The sequence below is a fragment of the Pseudophryne corroboree genome, chromosome 1 (assembly GCF_028390025.1).
Source record: "Pseudophryne corroboree isolate aPseCor3 chromosome 1, aPseCor3.hap2, whole genome shotgun sequence".
NCBI lineage: Eukaryota > Metazoa > Chordata > Amphibia > Anura > Myobatrachidae > Pseudophryne > Pseudophryne corroboree.
The window spans coordinates 255,373,902-255,395,502 of record NC_086444.1 but is presented as its reverse complement, the minus strand read 5'-3'; the positions used below and the strand labels follow the sequence as shown (position 1 = coordinate 255,395,502).

The 21,601-nt window shown below is 45.1% G+C and overlaps 1 protein-coding gene across 1 annotated transcript; it reads left to right on the top strand.

Annotated features, from left to right (window-relative positions):
• The first annotated feature begins 1,599 nt into the window (after nucleotides 1-1,599).
• On the top strand, nucleotides 1,600-19,724 carry PPIC (peptidylprolyl isomerase C). Its single transcript, XM_063964217.1, has 5 exons — nucleotides 1,600-1,807; nucleotides 4,210-4,323; nucleotides 7,926-8,019; nucleotides 8,301-8,485; nucleotides 19,531-19,724. Exons 1-5 carry the CDS (start codon nucleotides 1,715-1,717, stop codon nucleotides 19,663-19,665), a joined length of 621 nt encoding a protein of 206 aa, XP_063820287.1. The 5' UTR covers nucleotides 1,600-1,714; the 3' UTR covers nucleotides 19,666-19,724.
• The last annotated feature ends 1,877 nt before the right edge of the window (nucleotides 19,725-21,601 follow it).

Genomic DNA, 21,601 nt, shown 5'->3' with positions numbered 1-21,601 from the left:
TACGATATATCACGAGTGCAGCACTAGCGACCTAGGGGATCCGACACGACACTCACGGGAACGCGCATCGGATTGAAAACACCTCCAAAATGCTCGATTACATCCGTTCTATTGTATGGGGACCTTTAATATATCAGGTTTTATGTATTATAATTGTGAGTCTAATTGTTCTTAATATAGATTATGAGAATCCATGGCTATTTCTGGATAGTTGCGTGGTACTTAGTCCTCTGCTTCTTGTCACCTTAACAAAGACCAGGGCAGCCATCAGGGAGGGGGGGGGGGACTGTGGGGACTGGTGTCCTGGGCCCTTACAAAGAGAGGGGCCCACCCCTGGTTCCTAGTGCCAATACTTGGAGAGCTGCACCATGTGTGTACTACAACAACAACAACAACAACAACAACGCTGGACGGGAGCTACTCCCGAAATGCAAAAGCATCGCTGCTGTGCAATGCTTTTGTAATTCTGCAGGGAGGTGTGGGGGGTTGGGGCCTGACATCATGCGGTGCGGACTAGCCCTGTGCTGGGCGTCCCCCTGCATGTCTGTGTGTCTGATCGTAGCCCTGCAAAATTTTGCAGGGCTACGATCAGATCTGAATTAAGCCCATGGTTTTGCCCAACTGCTAACAAATTTGATCAGGTCAGAATTACCCCGCATATGTGACTTCACAATGTATGACATCACATAGAGGTGGAGCAGTGCAGCAGAATTTTTTTGGGGGGGAGGGCCCTGACTATTTTGTCAGTCCCGGGCCCCACAATTTCTGATGGCAGCCCTGACAAAGACATTGTTGTAATGTACAGTAGTGGCCTACTGGTGTAGAACCTGTGTGGTTTCAATAGTTACAGTACCAGTGGGTGAAATATTTTTAAAATATAAAATAACATAAAACCCCCACTTTGTAATGTTAAGGGCCCCATACACTAACGCGACGATCACCCAGGTAGCCTCGCTCAAGACACATCGTATGCTGTCCTTTTGCATACAATATATCTTGGGCGATCCCAGCCATGCCTGCGGGGTCGGACATGATTGAATGTGCAGCACATTCAATCTGGAGGATCCGATCAGATGCTCACGGGAACGCGCATCGGATCGGGATCGGAAACACCTCCAAAATGCCCGATTTCATCCGATATATCGGGCCGAATGCCAAAATCGTATGAAATTGGCCATTATCATCCTAGTGTATGGGGCTTTAGAAAAACATTTCCCCGATTCCTTTCTGTCTCTCACTACAGAGTAATGGAGCATCCGCAGCAGCAGCATATGCCCCTGGTCACACTGCCAGCTCACCTGAAGAATGACTTTGCCGCAGGTGTGCAGGCTTCAAGGACAGAGAAAGCAATTAAAAGTCCAGAAGCAGGGCATTCTGTCCCTACCGGAGAGAGTGGTGTTGGGAGGTGTGATGCCCGACCATGACCGCTGTCACACACTCTCCTCCCGCACTGTGTCGCTGCAGGGAGCCGGGCCATTCCAGCATGCCGGAGGATTCAGTTTTTCATCCTAATCCCCCAAAAATGGTATTACTGTGAGCTGTGTGAGTGGCGCTGTCACTCAGTGCAGGGGGCGGGCGGTAGCATGGCTGCAGGATATGGAGGGCAGGAGGAGGTAGATCCCCGGCCCCCGGCACCGAGCGCTGCTGCTGCTTCTGCTGACGTAGCCGCCTGTACACATATCTTAGTGCAGATGCTGCCGGTGGCTGTGTGGAGATGGTCCGGGCTATGCTGCTAGTGTGCCTGACTCTGTACACACTGCCGGTGTCGGAGAGCTACAGGAAGAGAGGACCCGCTGTCACTCATAAGGTACCGGGTTCTCCTGCTACACACAGCGCTCATCGGCACTGGCCCGGCTGCTGCTGCTGGACCGGGCACACTCTACCCCGGCAGCTACATGTAGCCTACTGCACCCTCCGGGGACTGTGCCAGGGTACGAGCTGCTGGTGTGTAGAGTTAGGGGGGGAAGGAGGGGGTGGCTCTGGTGTGGTATGTGTCACATATTGGGGAACATCTATCTATCTATCTATCTATCTATCTATCTATCTATCTATCTATCTATCTATCTATCTATCTATCTATCTATTGCTCTCTTTCTCTCTATCTAATAAAGTCGTGCTTGGGATACAAAGCAGATAACTTCTTCACAAGGCCCGGCCACAGTTCAACTTGAAATGACCACATGATGGAAATTAAATACGTTTACAATTTGTAAAAGTGGATTTTACTTTCATCAACACAGAGCTATAACATTTTGTCCATATGAAATGATTAAGGAGATTCAGGGCGGGATGTACTGTCACTGATCGCGGGTCATCGCTGGTCAACGCAATGATGCTAATTGCATATGTACTAACATATGCGATTAGTATCACAAAGCGATGCCAGGAGTGTCCTGCGATCAGTGATGGTCCACAGGACAAGGTTTGTGGCGGCTTCCGTCACCTCCCAGCCCCGGGAGGTGACGTGCAGGGAGTCCCCGTGATCCTCCTTCTCCCCCCTGCAGCCGGAAGGAGACAAGGCTGTGCTGCGCGGGAGAAGGAGGAGGGGGTCCGGGGGTAGAGAGGTCGTCGTGAGCGGCGCAGGTCGGCGGCGGAATGTGGCGGCGATAAGAAGCCCATAGGCTTCTATGGGGTATCGCCATCAAAAGATGGCGATATCCCCGGTGCCGTAAACCCAGCGGTGGGGTCTTAGTATATTTGAAAATGCGGTAAAACCCCTGAAAACGGGGGTTTTACCGCATTTTCCCTTTAGTACATCCCGCCCTCAGTATGATATCCCAATGGAGGGGATGCCGGCGGTCAGAATCATCCCAACCATCAGAGTACCCTAATCCTCCCCTACCCTAACCCTCCCTGGTGGTGCAAACCATAACCGCGGGCGCATCCCGCTGGCAGAACGATCAACATACCGATGTCCGGAATCCCAAGCTCCTTCGGGATTTGGACGCCGGTTTTATGGCATTGTTTGGGATTCTGGCATCGGTATTCCGACCACCTTGATCCCGTCTGGCGGCATTTTAACTACATTAATTAAGGGGCATATTTATCCTAATCTGCATTCTAAATGTGTATGTGATAAATATTTTACTCCTAAATTTGCTACATAAATTTTTTTATTGTTCAAACTAATTAAGTAAGAAGCTCTTGCTGGAAGACCAGGTCCGATAAGAGGAGGCCCCGGGAAGAGCTCAAAGTAGAATGAGTATCCCTCCAAACAGGCATTTTAAGAGAGGAGAGGACCCGCATGCAGGCTCCGTGCGGGTGCCCTCCTCCCTGGCAGCGAGTAGCCTCTCGTTTTATGCCGGAGACTACTACACATGCACAGGTCATACAGGGATATCTCTATTGCACATGCGCAAATCACCGGGAAAATGGCCTCGGCGGTCATCTTCCTAGTGATTTATGTCTAGCACCAGGAGATGCGTGGCAGCCATTGCCGGGAAGGGTTCTGAGGGAACCCTCTGCTGGTTAAGTTTGCAGTCTGTAACACATAAGCTACAACAGGCTAACACCATCTCTTCAGACGGCGTTAGCTGCGGGGGCCAAGTTTGGGATTGCTTCGCATTCCGGAGCTTGGTAAATCTGGCAGCACCGCATCCCCCATAGAAACCTATGGAGGCTGCAGCTGCTGTCTGGAATGGAGGGATCGCAGCAGATCAGAGATATGTGTGCAGTCCCTCTGTAATACATTGAGGTGACACTAAATATTTTCGGTTACCCCCGAAAACAGGTGTTTTTCGGGTAGTAAGCCGAAAATATTTAGTGATAAATAGGCCCCTAAGAGAGAAATGCTTGGATGACAGCCTATATGAGAATACATATCTTACAATTTAATTTATGTATGTTCTTGTTCATAATGTTAAATATAATGTTTGATAAAGAGAGACTGTCTTCCATACTCCTTCAGTAAATTCCACCTTAATCAGTCATCCTGAGCTGTTTTCATTCCTGTAGTGTCCACGCTAATCATGTAGGCTGCAGGCCGCACGCCGCCAAGGACTGCAGATAGTCTGACCTTTAAAGTTTTTGTTAGACCTTTACTCATTATGTACATGGTGTCACATTCACTAACATTGCGAGAACACAACTTCATGGGCTTTTCATGTAGGTGTGAGGAAGGCTTCTGTTCTCATGTTTGTGTGAAACCTTTCTCGGTATACAGTAGTACAGTATATGTGTACTATGTTACATTATTCTTCTGTTTTGCAGATTTTTTTCGATATAAAGATCGGAGAAAGAAATGCTGGGCGTATTGTCATTGGTTTGTTTGGAAAGATTGTCCCAAAAACTGTGAAAAATGTTGTTGCACTGGCAACTGGAGAAGTAAGTATTTATGTTATACAGCCGACAATGTATGTAGGGGTGCATTAAAGGAGGCTTATGCTACGTTACCTACACAGGTTTATTTTATTTTTATTTCAACTTTTGGGGCAACTAGTCTGACGGGTTGCTACTAGATTTCAACATTAATTAGCAAAATGTTTTTCTTGTTACATTTTTATTACCAGAATGATGAAAAGTTAGGATACAATGTGAATTTCCCCCACAGAACCATAGTACTCTTATGTCCATGCTGGGGAGCCCCTCCGTTTCTGAGAAACTCATCCTTGAAACTGCATATAGAGGTCGCTGTCCAATGTCCAGGGGTCAACATCTTAGAAAACTTTAAATGCAACAGTGTTCTGCACCAATGTATCCATAATGCTGACTGGACGGCTGGCGAGATGAAGTTGACCTGCAGTGAAGACAACTGAACAATGTTCCTCATTCAGCTCGGATCGCTATTAAGACAGATATTGCGATTTTCTCAATCTTGCTTCTGATAAAAATCGCATGTGAAGAGCCACCCAGAAAGGAAAAAGATGCCCGCTGCTGCATTTTCAAATTTGCGTATGCATTCGTATAATTGCGATGCATACGCAGAAATTGAGTACCATTGACAGTTGTGGTTGACCCAGGGCTACTCAGAATAATGAGAATGCAGTTGCAGCGGGTGCCATATTTTAAGTCATAGCAATCGCAGCTGACGTCAGATGCACACCCCAAAAAAACAGCCATGACGCCTGCGTTTTCACAACCACTCCCCACAAACTCCATGTTACCTCCCACTAACGGTTACTTCCTGGTAATTGCTAAGCGATTGCAGTTTGCTCGGCCTGTGATCGCATTGGGAACGCATTTTTGGCCTTAATGCTCATGCAATACGGACACAGCGCATGTACAGTCATCCAATAATCGTCTGATTAGCGATTTTGCAGCTGAAGCTGAATAAGGCCCAATATCCTGATGACAAAACTGTGTGCAAGATCCCGGTAGCAAATCATCTGCTTTGCAAATATCGCAGTCTCTTGTGTTCATGTCACAAATGACCAACAAATAAGTGGTATTGCTAAATGATAATACATATGGTGAAAAAATATATCTTCTCAGTTTAAATAGCAGTTGCATATATTACAAACTTGAAATTCTCTCAGATGTCTACAAACCAACTACATGACAGCTGCGCTACCACTTGTAGAAAAGATTTATTAACATGCTACTACCCTTACCCGAAGCTGCCAAAAAGTGAGGAGAAGGGGGGACAGTAAGGTGAGAGCTGGAGGACCAATCACAAAGTAAGAAAACAAACACAGGTTGTGATTGCCAGAATTTTTTTACTTAAATGGACCATAAGGATATGGGCTACCTAGCAGATTTACAGTATATATGTAGCCTTGATCTTGAATGAAAGATGTTTATGTTTCCTGAACAAAAAAGTTATGGATTCAGAGAATTATTTCTTTCCAAGTTACAATATTAATGCTATGTGATGCAGTAAATTAAGTCCAAGCAGAAAGTAAGGAAGGATGGGGGAAGGGCGGTGATATTTAACAGGGTCCTTATCCTCTGTATGGACTTGTCCATGTTATCTTGCCCTGAGGAGCTCTCCATACCCTCTAGTGAACTTAGTTAGAGGAGTTTTATTAATGAGCTTGACTGTCCCGTGAAAAGGAGACAAGACTAGGAGGAAAGAATAGTGCAAGTGACAGAGATCAGCACATCAGATTTCCAGCATCATATCATTCTGTTTATGGGCGTAAGAGCTCCAGCTCATATAGGTGGTCATTCCGAGTTGATCGCAGCCAGCAACTTTTAGCTGCTGCTGCGATCAACTAGGCCACGCCTATGGGGGGGGGGGGGGGGGGGGGGAGTGTATTTTAGCTTAGCAGGGCTGCGATCGCTTGTGCAGCCCTGCTAAGCTAAAAAAAATTCACACAAAACAAGACTAGGCCTATACCTACTTACCCTGTACGATGGATCCAGCGATGATGGGCTTGGCTTTGACGTCACTCCTCCGCCCTCTGTTCTCCTGGGCACACCTGCGTTTTACTCACCACTCCCCAAAAACGGCTCCAAACGCTCCGGATCCGCCCTGTAACGCCCAGTTCCTGTCAATCTTCTTTGCGGTCCGTCCTGCGACCGCTTTCTTCTTAAGCCGCGACGTAACCCGGCGACAGCAACGTCACGCACACGCACTGCGGCCGCCACGCATGCGCATTCTGCACCCGTGCGAACGGGTTGGAATGACCCCCATAATCTGCACCGTGGAAGTGTCTCCCATTCTTTTCTTCCGCTTTACTTTTCATGTATATCTCCCTATTGTGGTCTGCCATTATCATTATCAATAGTTATCATCTTTGTAACGTTTAAGCTGGCAAAACATGCTGTGATTTAAGTAGCTTTGTATAGAAAGCTATATGTAAGGACCCAAGAAATACTAGATGGAAATGACATGCTATATGTGTAGCAAAATCCATACTGGTCGAAAGTGAGGGTGAGATGGGGAGAGACTCTGCAACAGTGGGCACAAGAGCTAGCAATCTGATGGGTCCAGAATGATATTAAAATATTACAATCATTTTTGGTTTCTTATATAAAATGCATAGCACTTTAGAAGTAGACAAGTGAACAAAGTTCTCTTTGTGGGAAAAAGCAATTGCAGAAAGTGGGGAGGAAAGGTGTCCGTGAAGCATGACTCACGCCCTCTCATTCCTTCCTGCCTCCTTACATATGCAGCAGAAGCCTAGGCTGAGTGATGTCTAATGTCAGCAGCAGCTGGCAGATGGTGGTCATATGTGCACAGAGGTTACATACGTTATACACAGTTACCTTTGCTTTCTTTAAGCTGTATCACAATAAGGACCTTACTTGGAGTTTGAAATAAACTCACGTAGAAGGTGCAATTTTACACTTTAGCAAAACAGGGTGGCACTGAAGGGGGCAAAGTTACATGTGCAGACAGCTTTAGGCTTGGGAGGGGGGCACATCCTAGCTCAGCCCCACATCTGTTATATTAAAATATATGTGTTACATGTTTACGCAGCCAGTACTTTCCCTGTCTGCTAAGAAAATCATTTGCACCCTGTCTGTAACAGCATGGTTTGCCCAGATGCAAATTTGCCCTCTTTAGCTTAGTTTGTGTCTTACTGTAAAATAGGGCTTTTAGGGGCAGATTCATTTACCCACAGTGTTTATCACAGGGGTAGCGCTTCAGGTTTAATGCCCAGGCATATTCAATCATTCTGCATTTCCCTGCGTTAAGTAACTGGAATCGATGGGTTACCCCATGCAAAAAGCCCTAGTGGGTGCATTTAATGGAGATTGTTCCTTGCAGCTCCTGAGGCGGCGAGGAAATATCTGTGCTAAATGCGCTCTCTGGAGCTTACCGCACAACGATGCAGCACTTAATTAATTAGTCGCGGGCTGACAATTAGCCCCTACATGTGCAAGTACTGGAAGAAAAGAAGCAATTGCAGTGGATTATCCCAGTCAATGACTGACCCATATATATGTGAAGTGAGAAAGCCTGTATGTATCCCCAGCAGTACATGTAATTACAGGGCACACTCTATACAATGTTAATGCTTTATTTCCTTGCAATGCAGAAAGGTTTTGGCTATAAAGGCAGCAAGTTTCACAGAGTGATCAAAGACTTTATGATCCAAGGAGGAGATTTCACAGCCGGAGATGGGACAGGAGGTAAACTTGAGTCTTCTCAACATACCCTAAGATGTCACTATAGCATATTGGTGGAAAAATAGCCCACCACGTTCATTTAAGTACCCACTTACTTCTGACCTGCGTTATAGTGGGCAGTAATCAACCTTTTCTAATTGTGAACATTTTTAATTTCCAATAGGAGAATGCTTTTTCCTTCCTGGTATTCATGAATGATGCTGTCTGTGGGAGAGAAGGAAATTGGTACAATATGTATTCTTTTATAATAATGCAGATCATGGTGGTTGCTATTTGTGTTGCAGGTAGGAGTATCTATGGAGACCAGTTTCCTGATGAGAACTTTAAACTCAAGCACTATGGCATTGGTTGGGTGAGCATGGCAAATTCAGGGCCAGATACTAACGGCTCACAGTTCTTCATCTCCACCACTCGGCCCTCATGGCTAAATGGAAAGCATGTTGTGTTTGGAAAAGTGCTGGAAGGCATGGTAAGTACTGACAGCAGCATTCTGCACAGCCTCCCTGCACTTTTTATCAGCAATCAGCAGATTATAGGTAGGAAGACTTGGCAAACATCAAAGACATGAACTACCTCCTTTCCTAGATTTGCCTAGCTGCACACCCTTCGGATGAATCCGTTTTAGAGCATGGTTCGGCACATGCACAATGAAACCCCTGCGGAGATGTATTTGCAGTCATGCAACTGCACAATATAGAAGAGGCCTCCACTATGGGCCTAATTCAGACCTGATCGTAGCCCTGCAAAATTTAGCAGGGCTACGATCAGGCACACTGATGCTTTTGCACTTCAGGAGTAGCTCCCTACCAGTGCAGCTTTTGCGTGCTGACCGGGAGCTACTCGTCGCTTCCTGGGTCGCAGAGGCGGCGTGTGACGCCCCGCACGGTCCGGCCACGCCTGTGTTGGCCGGACCGCACCCACAAAACGGCAGCCAAACGCCGCCCCCACCCACCCAGCGACCGCCCCTGCCAGTCAATCAGGCACAGGCGATCGCTAGGCAGCGACAGCCGTCGGCTGTCAGCCATGCGCCGTCGCACTGCGGCTTCGTCGCATGCATACGTCTGACGTGATCACTGCGCTGCGATGAACGTCAGCGTGCGATCAGGTCAGAATGACCCCCTATGTTCTGCCCCTGATGACTTCTGATTACCCATTTCCCTTTTTCAGCAGGTGCTATATTATTCCATGCAATGCTGGTGTAATATACTGAAAGAATTGCCTGTATGAGTTCCTCTTCATATGCAGGGATAACAATCTCACAAGTCATGTGACAAAGCAATGTCATTACTAACCATGTAAAATAACTTATTTAGAAAAATCTACAAATCATTGCATAGTCATAAACATCAGCCAAGCACGAGTATGTAAGTGCTTAAGTATATATGTAATGGTATGCATTAGTGTTCCACCTACTGTAGGACTAGGACATTCAGTATAATATTAGCGACCAGTTACAATCGCTCCATAGGGCCATTTCTCTCCCTTTCTCTGGTAAGCGAGCCTCACCATCCATCTCTAAATATCATGGTGCGTAATAGGACACTATTAAAAGTAAATACCTGTTTGTTGATCCAGTTGTAGTTGTCCAAAAAGTGGAGTTTATTGCTAATTGTAGATCATACCACTGGCACCGCAGCACATGTAATATATCAGCATACACTTCAGTCTTGAGTGCCCTCCTTCCAATGGCAGGAGCAGTGAGTTCTAACTAGTAAAACCATGAATTGAGGCTTACAACCATAGAACAGTGGGTACATATAATAGTGTCTGTGTTGGCGGAGGTGCGGGACTTCATGTGAGAATGCCTGTATTTTTAAAGTGGCAATCATTTACAAGGTAAAACCAACCTGGTTTTGCCTTGTAAATACAGTAATTGCCGTTTAAAAATACAGGCATTCGCGCCTGAAGTCCTGCACCACCTTTGGCGATGCGGACCCTGTTACATTTACTCCCTGGTCCAAACACTTCAGTCAGTCAGAATACATGATGTTCAACTGTAGAGTTCAAATAATGCACCTGATTTCCAGTTTCCATATCATAGTTTTTAGGGATGGGTCCTAATACAGTTAAGGTATTTTTACAATGTTTCTTATTTTATATCTGCAAGTTTAAATCATTGTACTGTTCTGGCATTCAGTTGGGATACATATTATTCTATAACCTTACATTTTCATGGTATCCGTTCAGATGGGCGACAATGTTAAGGTCGACACTCATTAGGTCGACCACTATTGGTCGACATTGACATGGTCGACATGGACAAATGGTCGACACATGAAAATGGTCAACACATGAAAGGTCAACACATGAAAAGGTTGACATGGCTTTTTAAAAAAAAAAGTATTTAAAACTTTTTAATTCTTTACCATCCACGTGGACTACCATCGGGAACGGTAACCTGTGCCGAGTGAAGCGAGACACCTTGCCCGCAACATGGCGAGCGGTACACTAATTGGGGTTCCTGGTCATGTCACGGAAAAATTACACCAAAAACAGTTCCAAAATCCATTTCGACCTTTTCATGTGTCGACCATTTTCATGGGTCAATCATTTGTCCATGTCGACCATGTCAGTGTCGACCAATAGTGGCCGACCTTAACATTGTCGACCATTCATACCGGAACCCACTTTTATAGCTCACATAACAATAAAAAAACAAAAAGCTAAGACCATCATCAAAATAAAACAGACCATCATAATAAAACTACTTAATATGGACAATAAAAAAAAAAATTCCCCACTAAACTAGTTTGCAGAATCTAATGGCAAAAAAAATCATTTGGCTATTTCTGTAGCATGCTTTAAATTAATTTATCACTGTAGAATTCTGTGTATCATTGATGATGTGTGACATTTTACTTTAAATTTAATTTCAACAATACTAACACAACATCCACTAGTTCTTCTGGTCAAATAAATACCATCCTATGCTGTACAAGTTCTGATTTACAAGTTAGCATTTCCTGTGGCCACATAGCTAAAATAATCATCATATATGTCTGTTATGTGGTTAGCCAGTTGAGCCAATACATAAATATACCCATAATCAATAGTTCTTCTTACAACCTGGGCGATATTTAATGCCACTTAAGAATTTTCTGTTAGACTTCTCGTTTAGTTTCAAATTGGGGGTTAAATGTATGAAGCAGTGATAAGAGTGGAGAAGTGAGCCAGTGAAGAAGTTGCCCATGGCAACCAATCAGCATTGAAGTAACATTTCTAATTTGCATACTATAAAATTATACAGAGCAGCTGATTGGTTGTCATGGGCAGCTTCTCCATTGGTTCACTTCTCCTCTCTTATTACTGCTTCATACATTTACCCCTGAATGTGGCTATGTGAGTATTTAAAAAGAAGGCTTTCTTCTCTTGTCACCACGGTAAATGTAAACAAATTCCAACAACTGCCTTGTGGCATGATTCTGGGATGTACATAACCTGATGGTTTACATACATCTCCGATGGTGGGGCGCATGTGCCGAATCAGATCCGTGTAGGTGCACGCCCTCAAGCTGCAGCCCGATTGACAGGCTGCTGGTGTTTGGGGGTGGGCAGAGCTGGGCGGCATTCTACAAAAAATGGAGGTGTCTCGACCCCATTCTCTGGGAGTTGAGAGGCCAGGGTCTGCACCTTCTGATGCAGACTTCCTGACTCCTTTTTTTTTTTTTTTTTTTTTAAGAGGCTTTTGTTTGGGGCACACTACTACCCTAAAGTCAATATTGCAACAAAATAGCTATTAAAACATAACATTCCCCACTTGTGATCTGATGCGTCTCCAGATGCAGCACTGGATCACACAAGCATGGGCCTATTTACACAAGGCGCATTCTGCTGCATAGCAGATTTTCATACAGCAGCTGCATCCATCTCTGACACAGGCCCTTGATCAGCTATTTTACCAATCCTATAATATATTTCTGTGGGATGCAAATATAAGAAATGTTCCAGGTTGCTTTGGCACCATAATGTAAATGTTTGGGAAGAATAACTACAGTACTCAGTCAGTGGTAGCCTGTCTGATATTATTTATTTTGTTTAGAGACCTCTTACAGTTTGAGCAAATGAATGGGATTGACTATGGTTGTTACCTCGTTACTACCAATCCTTACTGAATAACCCCCTATATAAATTACTTTATAACGTAAACATTAGAAAGACAAATAGCCAAAGGTAGCGGTTAGGCTCCATTACTCCTGACTTCTCACACTGTTCCAATTCCTTCTTCCTGAAGTCTTCTCTAGCTCTCCAATCTTCTCATAGTCAGTCAGTCTGTTTTTTACTCAGCAGTTGTAAAGATGAAACAGTAGCCAGCAATACTTGGTGGAGTCCTTCTCACTGATACATCAAACAACCAGAAAGTTAGAATTTCCTGACCGTAACGAGGGAGGAGATGTATCAAATCTTGGAGAGGGATAAAGTGCCAACTCTGGGAGACTTACAATGCATATATTCTTCCAACACAGAACGTATCCTTACCATCTGCTGTGTGTAGTTTTTTATTGTTATTTCTCTTAGGCTTTCATAAAGTAGGGTATTTTATCCTGCAGGCATCCCACCTCCGACTCATGCTTCCTCAGGTGTTGCATGCCATGGAGATATCTGAGAACACCTCATCAGCTCATTCCCCCAGGGTGTCCAGTGATGTAGCATGGATTAAATACCTCCTGTAATGAAGCCAGTGAGGGAGAAAACGCAGAAGTTATTTAATACTTAGAGACTCGCCCTCTGTCCTGATTCCAGACATACTGTCATCTTGCTCTGACCTGTGAATGAATGGTTTCACAATGGCAGCTGCCTTGCGTTTACTGCTTGTTGTAGCATAATGGTGGTATTAAAGCCAGCTGCTGGAGGGGACACGGTAATGGGAATAAGCACACACCAGACTGGAGCCCTATGATGAGAATATATGTCACAGACCTGACACCACTACTCTCCTAAGTATTTATATAGTATCTAGTCTTGTTACTTGCAAATGGAGCTGTCTATAATATGCTGTAAATGATGAGTCATTAAGTAGACTATATTATATTTATGGGACAGAAGAGAATGGTCTCGCAGCAAACAGTCCCTCATTTGTGAGAGTATATGCAACTCTAGTACCTGTATATTTTAAAGCAACACTGCTGGTGCAGTTGTGAAAGAAAGCGTTTGTATGAGGGTTTTTTTGCTAGTTTCTTATGCATTTATAGTACCCTACTACAAAAACATACGGCTATTTAAGGGTAAATGCACTGATGAGTACAGTGATTACATAGCTGAAGAAGGGGTGCCCCAATACAGGTCATGGAAATCTGAAGTGGTATCTCATACACTTACACATGCAGATAGAATGCTTCAACTGGTCTCAAGTGTGGGCAAATTGGTTACCAGCGCATACACCATGCAGTAGTATCACCATGCATAATGTAAGTTCTGCATGCAGCACCTTGGCTGGCTGCTTGAGTTGTTGTTGAAGACCACAGTTTATACTGCATCACAGAAGCTGCCGATAATAAAACAATTGATTTTTAAATTTAAGTTACCCCTACTCAGACCAGAAGACTGGAAGCATGCTTAATCAGTAGTGCGTTATTGAGATGCATGTCAGTGTGCCCCTCCACAAATCCTGAACCTGTACGTCACAGTATGGGTTGTTTTCCTCTGGAATGGGAACTGTTAGGAGTAGGGTAATTACTAATATTGTTATTACTGTAAGGGAAACCTTTCAACCTCAGTGGTCACACCCAAAGCATTTGGTCAGCATTACTAGTTCAAGTGACAATTAAAGCTTGTTTTTTTTTTTGCTCGACTTGTCATACAATTTTTTGGGGTAAACCACAAAAACCTGAAAAATGTAAATACAAAAAACGAACCCACTCACTGTGAAATGACTAAAAGTCAATAGGCTTAATCAGAGTTGATCGCAGCAGCAAATTTGTTAGCAGTTGGGCAAAACCATGTGCACTGCAGGAGGGGCAGATGTAACATGTACAGAGAGAGTTAGATTTGAGTGGGGTGTGTTCAAACTGAAATCTAAATTGCAGTGTAAAAATAAAGCAGCCAGTATATACCCTGTACAGAAACAAAATAACCCACCCAAATCTAACTCTCTCTGCACGTTATAGCTGCCACACCAGCAGTGCACATGGTTTTTCCCAACTGCTAACAAATTTGCTGCTGCGGTCAACTCTGAATTACCCCCAATATTCCTATTCACTAACATTTATTTACAAACTCGGAAAACTGTATGATGGGTTGGTGAGGAATCGCAGACACAGTTAATCCTGGCCATGAGTGGTAGACCAGCATAGGCCACCACAACTGTAGTATCTTGATTGATATACTTTTGTGGAAGTGGCTGACCGATTGGAGATCATTACTTTCACTGTGATGTCACACACAACATCCAGCTGCATTTGATACAGTAAAACTTCATATGTAAAAGGTTGGATTCAAGGAGCTGCAAGCTTTCAGTCTCTAGCACACCACGGAACCTTGCCATGGTGTGAGCAAAGGAAGGCGAGGTTCTACCTAGTATAATAACTGGCAATGGAGTCGGACGCAATGTCTGATGCAGTGGAGCAATTTATTTTCTTCTGTGCATGCGTCCCGATTGTGGCCCTCATTCCGAGTTGATCGCTCGCAAGGCGATTTTAGCAGAGTTACACACGCTAAGCCGCCGCCTACTGGGAGTGAATCTTAGCTTCTTAAAATTGCGACCGATGTATTCGCAATATTGCGATTACTAACTACTTAGCAGTTTCAGAGTAGCTTCAGACTTACTCGGCATCTGCGATCAGTTCAGTGCTTGTCGTTCCTGTTTTGACGTCACAAACACACCCAGCGTTCGCCCAGACACTCCCCCGTTTCCCCGGCCACTCCTGCGTTTTTTCCGGAAACGGTAGCGTTTTTTCCCGCACGCCCATAAAACGGCCTGTTTCCGCCCAGTAACACCCATTTCCTGTCAATCACATTACGATCGCCGGAGCGATGAAAAAGCCGTGAGTAAAAATACTATCTCCATTGTAAAATTACTTGGCGCAGTCGCAGTGCGAATATTGCGCATGCGTACTAAGCGGAATTTCACTGCGATGCGATGAAAAATACAGAGCGATCAACTCGGAATGAGGGCCCGTGTTTGTACAGTCACCGCTGTGGCTCTGAGATGGTCCGTCTAATGAGCGTGTCAGTGAAAGTGGCTGCGTACACAGATGCTCAACCACTCACATAGGAGGCCATACTCAGATGGAGAAACCACACCTGCCATAGGGCTGGTGTAAGTTTCAATGTTGTGAACAATGATGTACCTAAAGTCAACAATCTCTTTTACTACGGATACTGACCGTGGCTGTCTCAGAGATATGGCTGGATCCAACTCAGAATCAGCCCCTATTTGCACAGCTAGGAGCTTTTCAGCTAATTGTATTTTTCCAAAAATGTAATTAAAAAAAATTCAGGTTTGGCCCCGCACTATCATGAGCCTATCATCACTACCAAACGTGGTCCTCAAGGCATCCTAACAGTTCAGGTTTTAAGTATATCCATGCTTGGCCACAGGTGACTTAATTAGTACCTTAGTCAATTTGATTTAACTATCTGGGCTGAGCCATAGATATCCTTAAAACGTGATCCGTTAGGGTGCCTTGAGGACCGCGTTTCGGAACCTCTGCATTAAGGTATAAAGGAAGATGTATTGAAGGTGAAAAAAATAGAAATTTTAAATTAATAAAGTTTAAGATTGCATGCTTTAAAGCAATGTTTTTTTTTTCTTTGCCCAAAAAGCGCATTCCTAATGCTGGCCTTAATCCTACAAGTTGTCATGCTTAATGTATTTATAGCTGCACTTCAAAGACAGTCTTGTGCACCATTTGTAAACTGTTGAAGATCCCACTTGTCCATAGAATGTGCTCCTGCTGTTTAAGTCATTGGGGGTCATTCCGAGTTGATTGCACGCTGCCGATTTTCGCAGCGCAACGATCAGTTAAAACGGCAAAACTGCACCGCAATGCGCATGCACGTCCTACGGGTACAAACAGCATCATTGCTGTGCAATGCTTCTAGCGAAGAATCCATTCGCACAGCCGGTGTTTATGGGTGGCAATTGACCGAGGAAGTGGTTGGAAAAATGCAGGCGTGTCCAAGTGTTTGCAGAGCGGGTGTCTGACGTCAATTCCGGGACCGGACAGGCTGAAGTGATCGCAAGGGCTGAGTAAGTTCAGACCTACTCGGAAACTGCAAAAAACTTTTTCATCCTGCTCGGCTGCACAAGCGTTCGCACACTTGCAAAGCGAAAATACACTCACCTAGAGGCGGCGACTATCTGATCGCTGCTCTGCAAAAAATAGCTAGCGAGCGATCAACTCGGAATGAGGGCCATTATGTCTTACAGAGACGTCCGGTGAGGTAAATGGCTGGGGAGGCACTTACCTGTCATATACCAGTATACTCCGTTGTTTTGACTATAAAAAGGATTAGAATAATACAAAGAAGACATTTAGATCTTCTTTGAAGGTTTCATATCGTTTTTATAGTCAAAACTCTGGAGTGTGACAGGAGAGGTTCTGTCTCACCTGACCTCATGTCACTGAAAGAAACATCAAAAGTAAAAAAAAAATATTGAAAATACTGAGAACATTTTTGTTTCTGGATGAATACATCCCTGAACAGGCATAAAAACCGATTGTTTTCAAACGTTCGTGGTTAAAATACTATTCCATAATAGGGCAATGTTGTATGTCGCAGATGCATGCTGTCCACTCAAGTGGACACTTGTATACAGTAACTTCTTTAGTTTTATGGTCTAAAAAGCCCTGAAGAATACTATAAAACATTTTTCTTTTACGTCCTAGAGGATGATAGGGTCCACATTAGTACCATGGGGTATAGATGGGTCCACTAGGAGCCATTGGCACTTTAAGAGTTTAACAGTGTGGGACGGCTCCTCCCTCTATGCCCCTTCTACCAGACTCAGTTTAGAAAATGTTCCCGGAGGAGCCGGTCACAGCTAGGGGAGCTCCATAGGAGTTTTTCTAGTTTTATTATTTTTCTTAGTTAGGCACAGGGAGGCTGCTGGCAAAAGCCTCCCTGCTCCGTGGGACTTAGGGGGGGGGAGTAGTGTGCAACCCTGCGAGGTTAAAAGCCACTATCTCCACTGACAGGACACTGAGCTCCTGAGGGTGATGATAATTAGCCGCCCCAGGCGACCGCTCACTCCCGCAGCATGCCGCCACCCCCTAACAGAGCCAGAAGATTCCGGTGGCGAGTGAGTCACCGGTCCCCTCGGCAAGCGGGGAGCCGATGTGAAGATGGCGGCAACAGGGTGGGAGCGCAGTACTAACTGCGCTCCGGAGGCTCAGCGGTACACAGTGCGGCGCTATGAGGGGCGCCCTGATCCAGCGCCTATGCCCTACACTGGTCACTCAGGCTGTCAGGGACCTCGGTAACGCTGCCAGCACCATACCTCAGGCCAGTATAAAGATGTAAAGGGCGAGAAGCAGCGCCATGTTTCAGGGGGCGGAGCTTCTCCTCAGAGCAGATCCAGCAGCGTTCAGCGACATTTTTTATTGCCTGCAGATCCAGTACAGAGACACTGACAGGGAGAGCTGTCCCTCCAAGCAACTCCAGCTATCCTGTGCGGTACCAGGGGGTTGTACAAGGGGGGGAGGCTGTGTAATTACTGTGTAGTCTATTAAGGTACACAGTCAGCGCCAGGTAGTTGTATTATATCTACCTAGGGAAGCGCTGTGTGTGTGCTGGCTCCAAGCTCTGTGTTTCTCTGTGGCATACTTGGGGGGAAACTGTGTCTGACATTTTCCTGTGTGTGTGGGTGTATGTTTCTCACAAAGCCATGTCCAGGGACTCTATGGTGGTCATTCCGAGTTGTTCGCTCGGTAATTTTCTTCGCATCGCAGTGATTTTCCGCTAATTGCGCATGCGCAATGTTCGCACTGCGACTGTGCCAAGTAAATTTGCTAAGAAGTTTGGTAATTTACTCACGGCATTACAAGGTTTTTTCTTCGTTCTGGTGATCGTAATGTGATTGACAGGAAGTGGGTGTTTCTGGGTGGAAACTGGCCGTTTTATGGGAGTGTGTGAAAAAACGCTACCATTTCTGGGAAAAAGGCGGGAGTGGCTGGAGAAACGGGGGAGTGTCTGGGTGAATGCTGGGTGTGTTTGTGACGTCAAACCAGGAACGAAACTGACTGAACTGATCGCAGTGGCAGAGTAAGTGTAGAGCTACTCAGAAACTGCTAAGAAATTTCTATTCGCAATTTTGAGAATCTTTCGTTCGCAATTTTGATAAGCTAAGATTCACTCCCAGTAGGCGGCGGCTTAGGTGTGCAATGCTGCTAAAAGCAGCTTGCGAGCGAACAACTCGGAATGAGGGCCTATGTGTTATGCTGCAGAGGACATTTCTTCTCCAATGCTGCAGAGGACATTCCTTGTACACAGGAATGTAATGTCTTGTCTCAGATCCCTATTACTGAGCCAGAATGGCTGACCTCTTTAAGGGAATGTTCTCTCAGATCTATACTAGGGTAGCTCATACTGTGACTGACACTCAGGTTTTAAAGAAGTCTATGGCAGTTTGGTCAGGTTCTGTTCCTATTCCTTCAAAATTCCCTAGCATATACCCACAGGAACGTGCCCTTGCCCAGATTATGTAAGATGGCATGGATGCAATGGCGCGCAGTCCCTCACAAAGATTATACTGGCCACAGTAGGAAAACACATGAGAAATGCATTAAACAGTCCACACAAAGCCTTAAAGACAACAACAACAGCCCTGAGCCAGTTTGTCAATGGCGGGCACCGCAGCTCCGGGCCCATGACCGCCGTGTGACATGCTGCCAAACTGCACCAAGGACCCGCTAACCAGGGCCCCGGTGTAACACTCACCGCACCTGTTTACATTTTTATTTTTTTCAGGGTTTAACCAAGCCTCCCTGGCCAGGGAGTTTAACTCTTTAGACACCGGCTTCGGCATCTGTTAGAGGGTTGTGGCTAGCTGCTGGCGTGGGCACACATACTGACTATCAGTGATCAGCACCTCAGTGTCCTTTCAGCTGGGATTACGAACCATTAACCCTCAGAGGGGGGAACCAAACCAACTTCCTAAGTCCCACGAAGTAGGTAGTCTGTTTGCCAAGCAGAGCTACCTGAAAAAAATAAACCAAATTAAATTTAAAGAAAAATCTCTGGAGCTCCAGAAAAGTGCACCTGGCTCCTTGGGCACATTTTTCTAAACTGGGTCTGGTAGGAGGGGCATAGAACGGAGGAGCCACCACACACATACACGCACTAAAAGTTTTAAAGTGCCAGGCTCCAGTGGTCCTGATCTATACCCCATGGTACTAAAGTACAAGACCCTCAGTATCCACTATGGACTAGGAGAAAAGGAATTACTGGTAGGTATTAAATTCCTATTTTTTTTAAGTCTGTTAGGTTATCATAATTCATGCATGAAAGAGTTACTGTCTTTGTAATGTATTTCTACTGCTAACCTGCCACTTATATCTTTGTTTCCTTCAATAGGCTGTGGTGCACTCCATAGAGCTCCAAGAGACAGACGACAAAGATCGCCCACTACAAGACTGTGTCATAGTAAACAGTGGGCAGAAAATTGTAAGGGAACCATTTGTGGTTGAAGTGGATGATTGGCAAAATTAGAAAATAACTTTACATATACTATTTTTTTAATGAATTGTCAATAAATGTAAATATGTGAATTAGACCTGGTCATAAGTTCATCAATATATAAACAGTTAAAGACAGAAGCACTGACTTAAATTGGAGCATATGGGCTGGGCATGGTGGGAGTGCAGTGTTAAATGTACAACAGAGCAGTGGGAATGACTAAACTGCAAATCAATTTTAATTGACAGAAAATAAGGTAATAGAAAACATATACATTAATCTAAATCAATGCCTCTGTAATTTTATACAACAGTTCTTCAGCGTCAGTAGATCTAATCCTAGGTAAACAAAGAGACTGTAGGGAATGGGTATAGTCCACACCTGCATTAAAGCGCTCCAGTGCTCCATTGTTTTTACATGTTCTGTTACATGTCATTAATATGGTAAAGTACAGTGTTTCCGGCACATATTTTCCTGAGTAAACAACGCATAAATTGGTTCTATATACAGTTGTGCTCATAAGTGTACATACCCTAACAGAATTTGTGATTTTCTGGCCATTTGTCAGAGAATATGAATGATAACTCACAAACTTTTCTTTCACTCATGGTTAGTGGTTGGGTGAAGCCATTTCTTGTCAAACAACTGTGTTTACTCTTTTTTAAATCATAATGACACAGAAACTACCCAAATTACCCTGATCAAAAGTTTACATACCCCAGTTCTTAATACCGTGTATTGCCCCCCTTTAACATCAATGACAGCTTGAAGTCTTTTGTGGTATTTGTGGATGAGGCTCTTTATTTTCTCAGATGGTAAAGCTGCCCATTCTTCTTGGCAAAAAGCCTCCAGTTCCTGTAAATTCTTGGGCTGTCTTGCATGAACTGCACGTTTGAGATCTCCCCCAGAGTGGCTCAATGATATTGAGGTCAGGAGACTGAGATGGTCACTCCAGAACCTTCACTTTTTCTCTGACGTCCTAGTGGATGCTGGGAACTCCGTAAGGACCATGGGGAATAGCGGCTCCGCAGGAGACTGGGCACAAAAGTAAAAGCTTTAGGACTACCTGGTGTGCACTGGCTCCTCCCCCTATGACCCTCCTCCAAGCCTCAGTTAGATTTTTGGGCCCGGCCGAGAAGGGTGCACACTAGGGTCTCTCCTGAGCTTCTTAGTGAAAGTTTTAGTTTTAGGTTTTTTATTTTCAGTGAGACCTGCTGGCAACAGGCTCACTGCATCGAGGGACTAAGGGGAGAAGAAGCGAACTCACCTGAAGTGCAGAGTGGATTGGGCTTCTTAGGCTACTGGACACCATTAGCTCCAGAGGGACCGAACACAGGCCCAGCCTCGGAGCTCGGTCCCAGAGCCGCGCCGCCGGCCCCCTTACAGAGCCAGAAGCAAGAAGAGGTCCGGAAAAATCGGCGGCAGAAGACATCAGTCTTCAACAAGGTAGCGCACAGCACTGCAGCTGTGCGCCATTGTTACTCAGGCACACTTCACACTCCGGTCACTGAGGGTGCAGGGCGCTAGGGGGGGGGCGCCCTGAGCAGCAATGTAAAACACCTTGGCTGGCATAAATACACCACATATAACCCCCAGGGCTATATAGATGTATTTTAACCCCTGCCAGAACTTACAAAAAAGCGGGAGAAAAGGCCGCCGAGAAGGGGGCGGAGCCTATCTCCTCAGCACACAGGCGCCATTTTCCATCACAGCTCCGCTGGAAGGACGTCTCCCTGACTCTCCCCTGCAGTCCTGCACTACAGAAAAGGGTAAAAAAGAGAGGGGGGGCACTAATTTGGCGCAGTTTTTGATACTAACAGCAGCTATAAAGGGAAAAGCACATTTTATAGTGGTATTCCTGTTTATATATAGCGCTCTGGTGTGTGCTGGCATACTCTCCCTCTGTCTCCCCAAAGGGCTAGTGGGGTCCTGTCCTCTATAAGAGCATTCCCTGTGTGTGTGCGGTGTG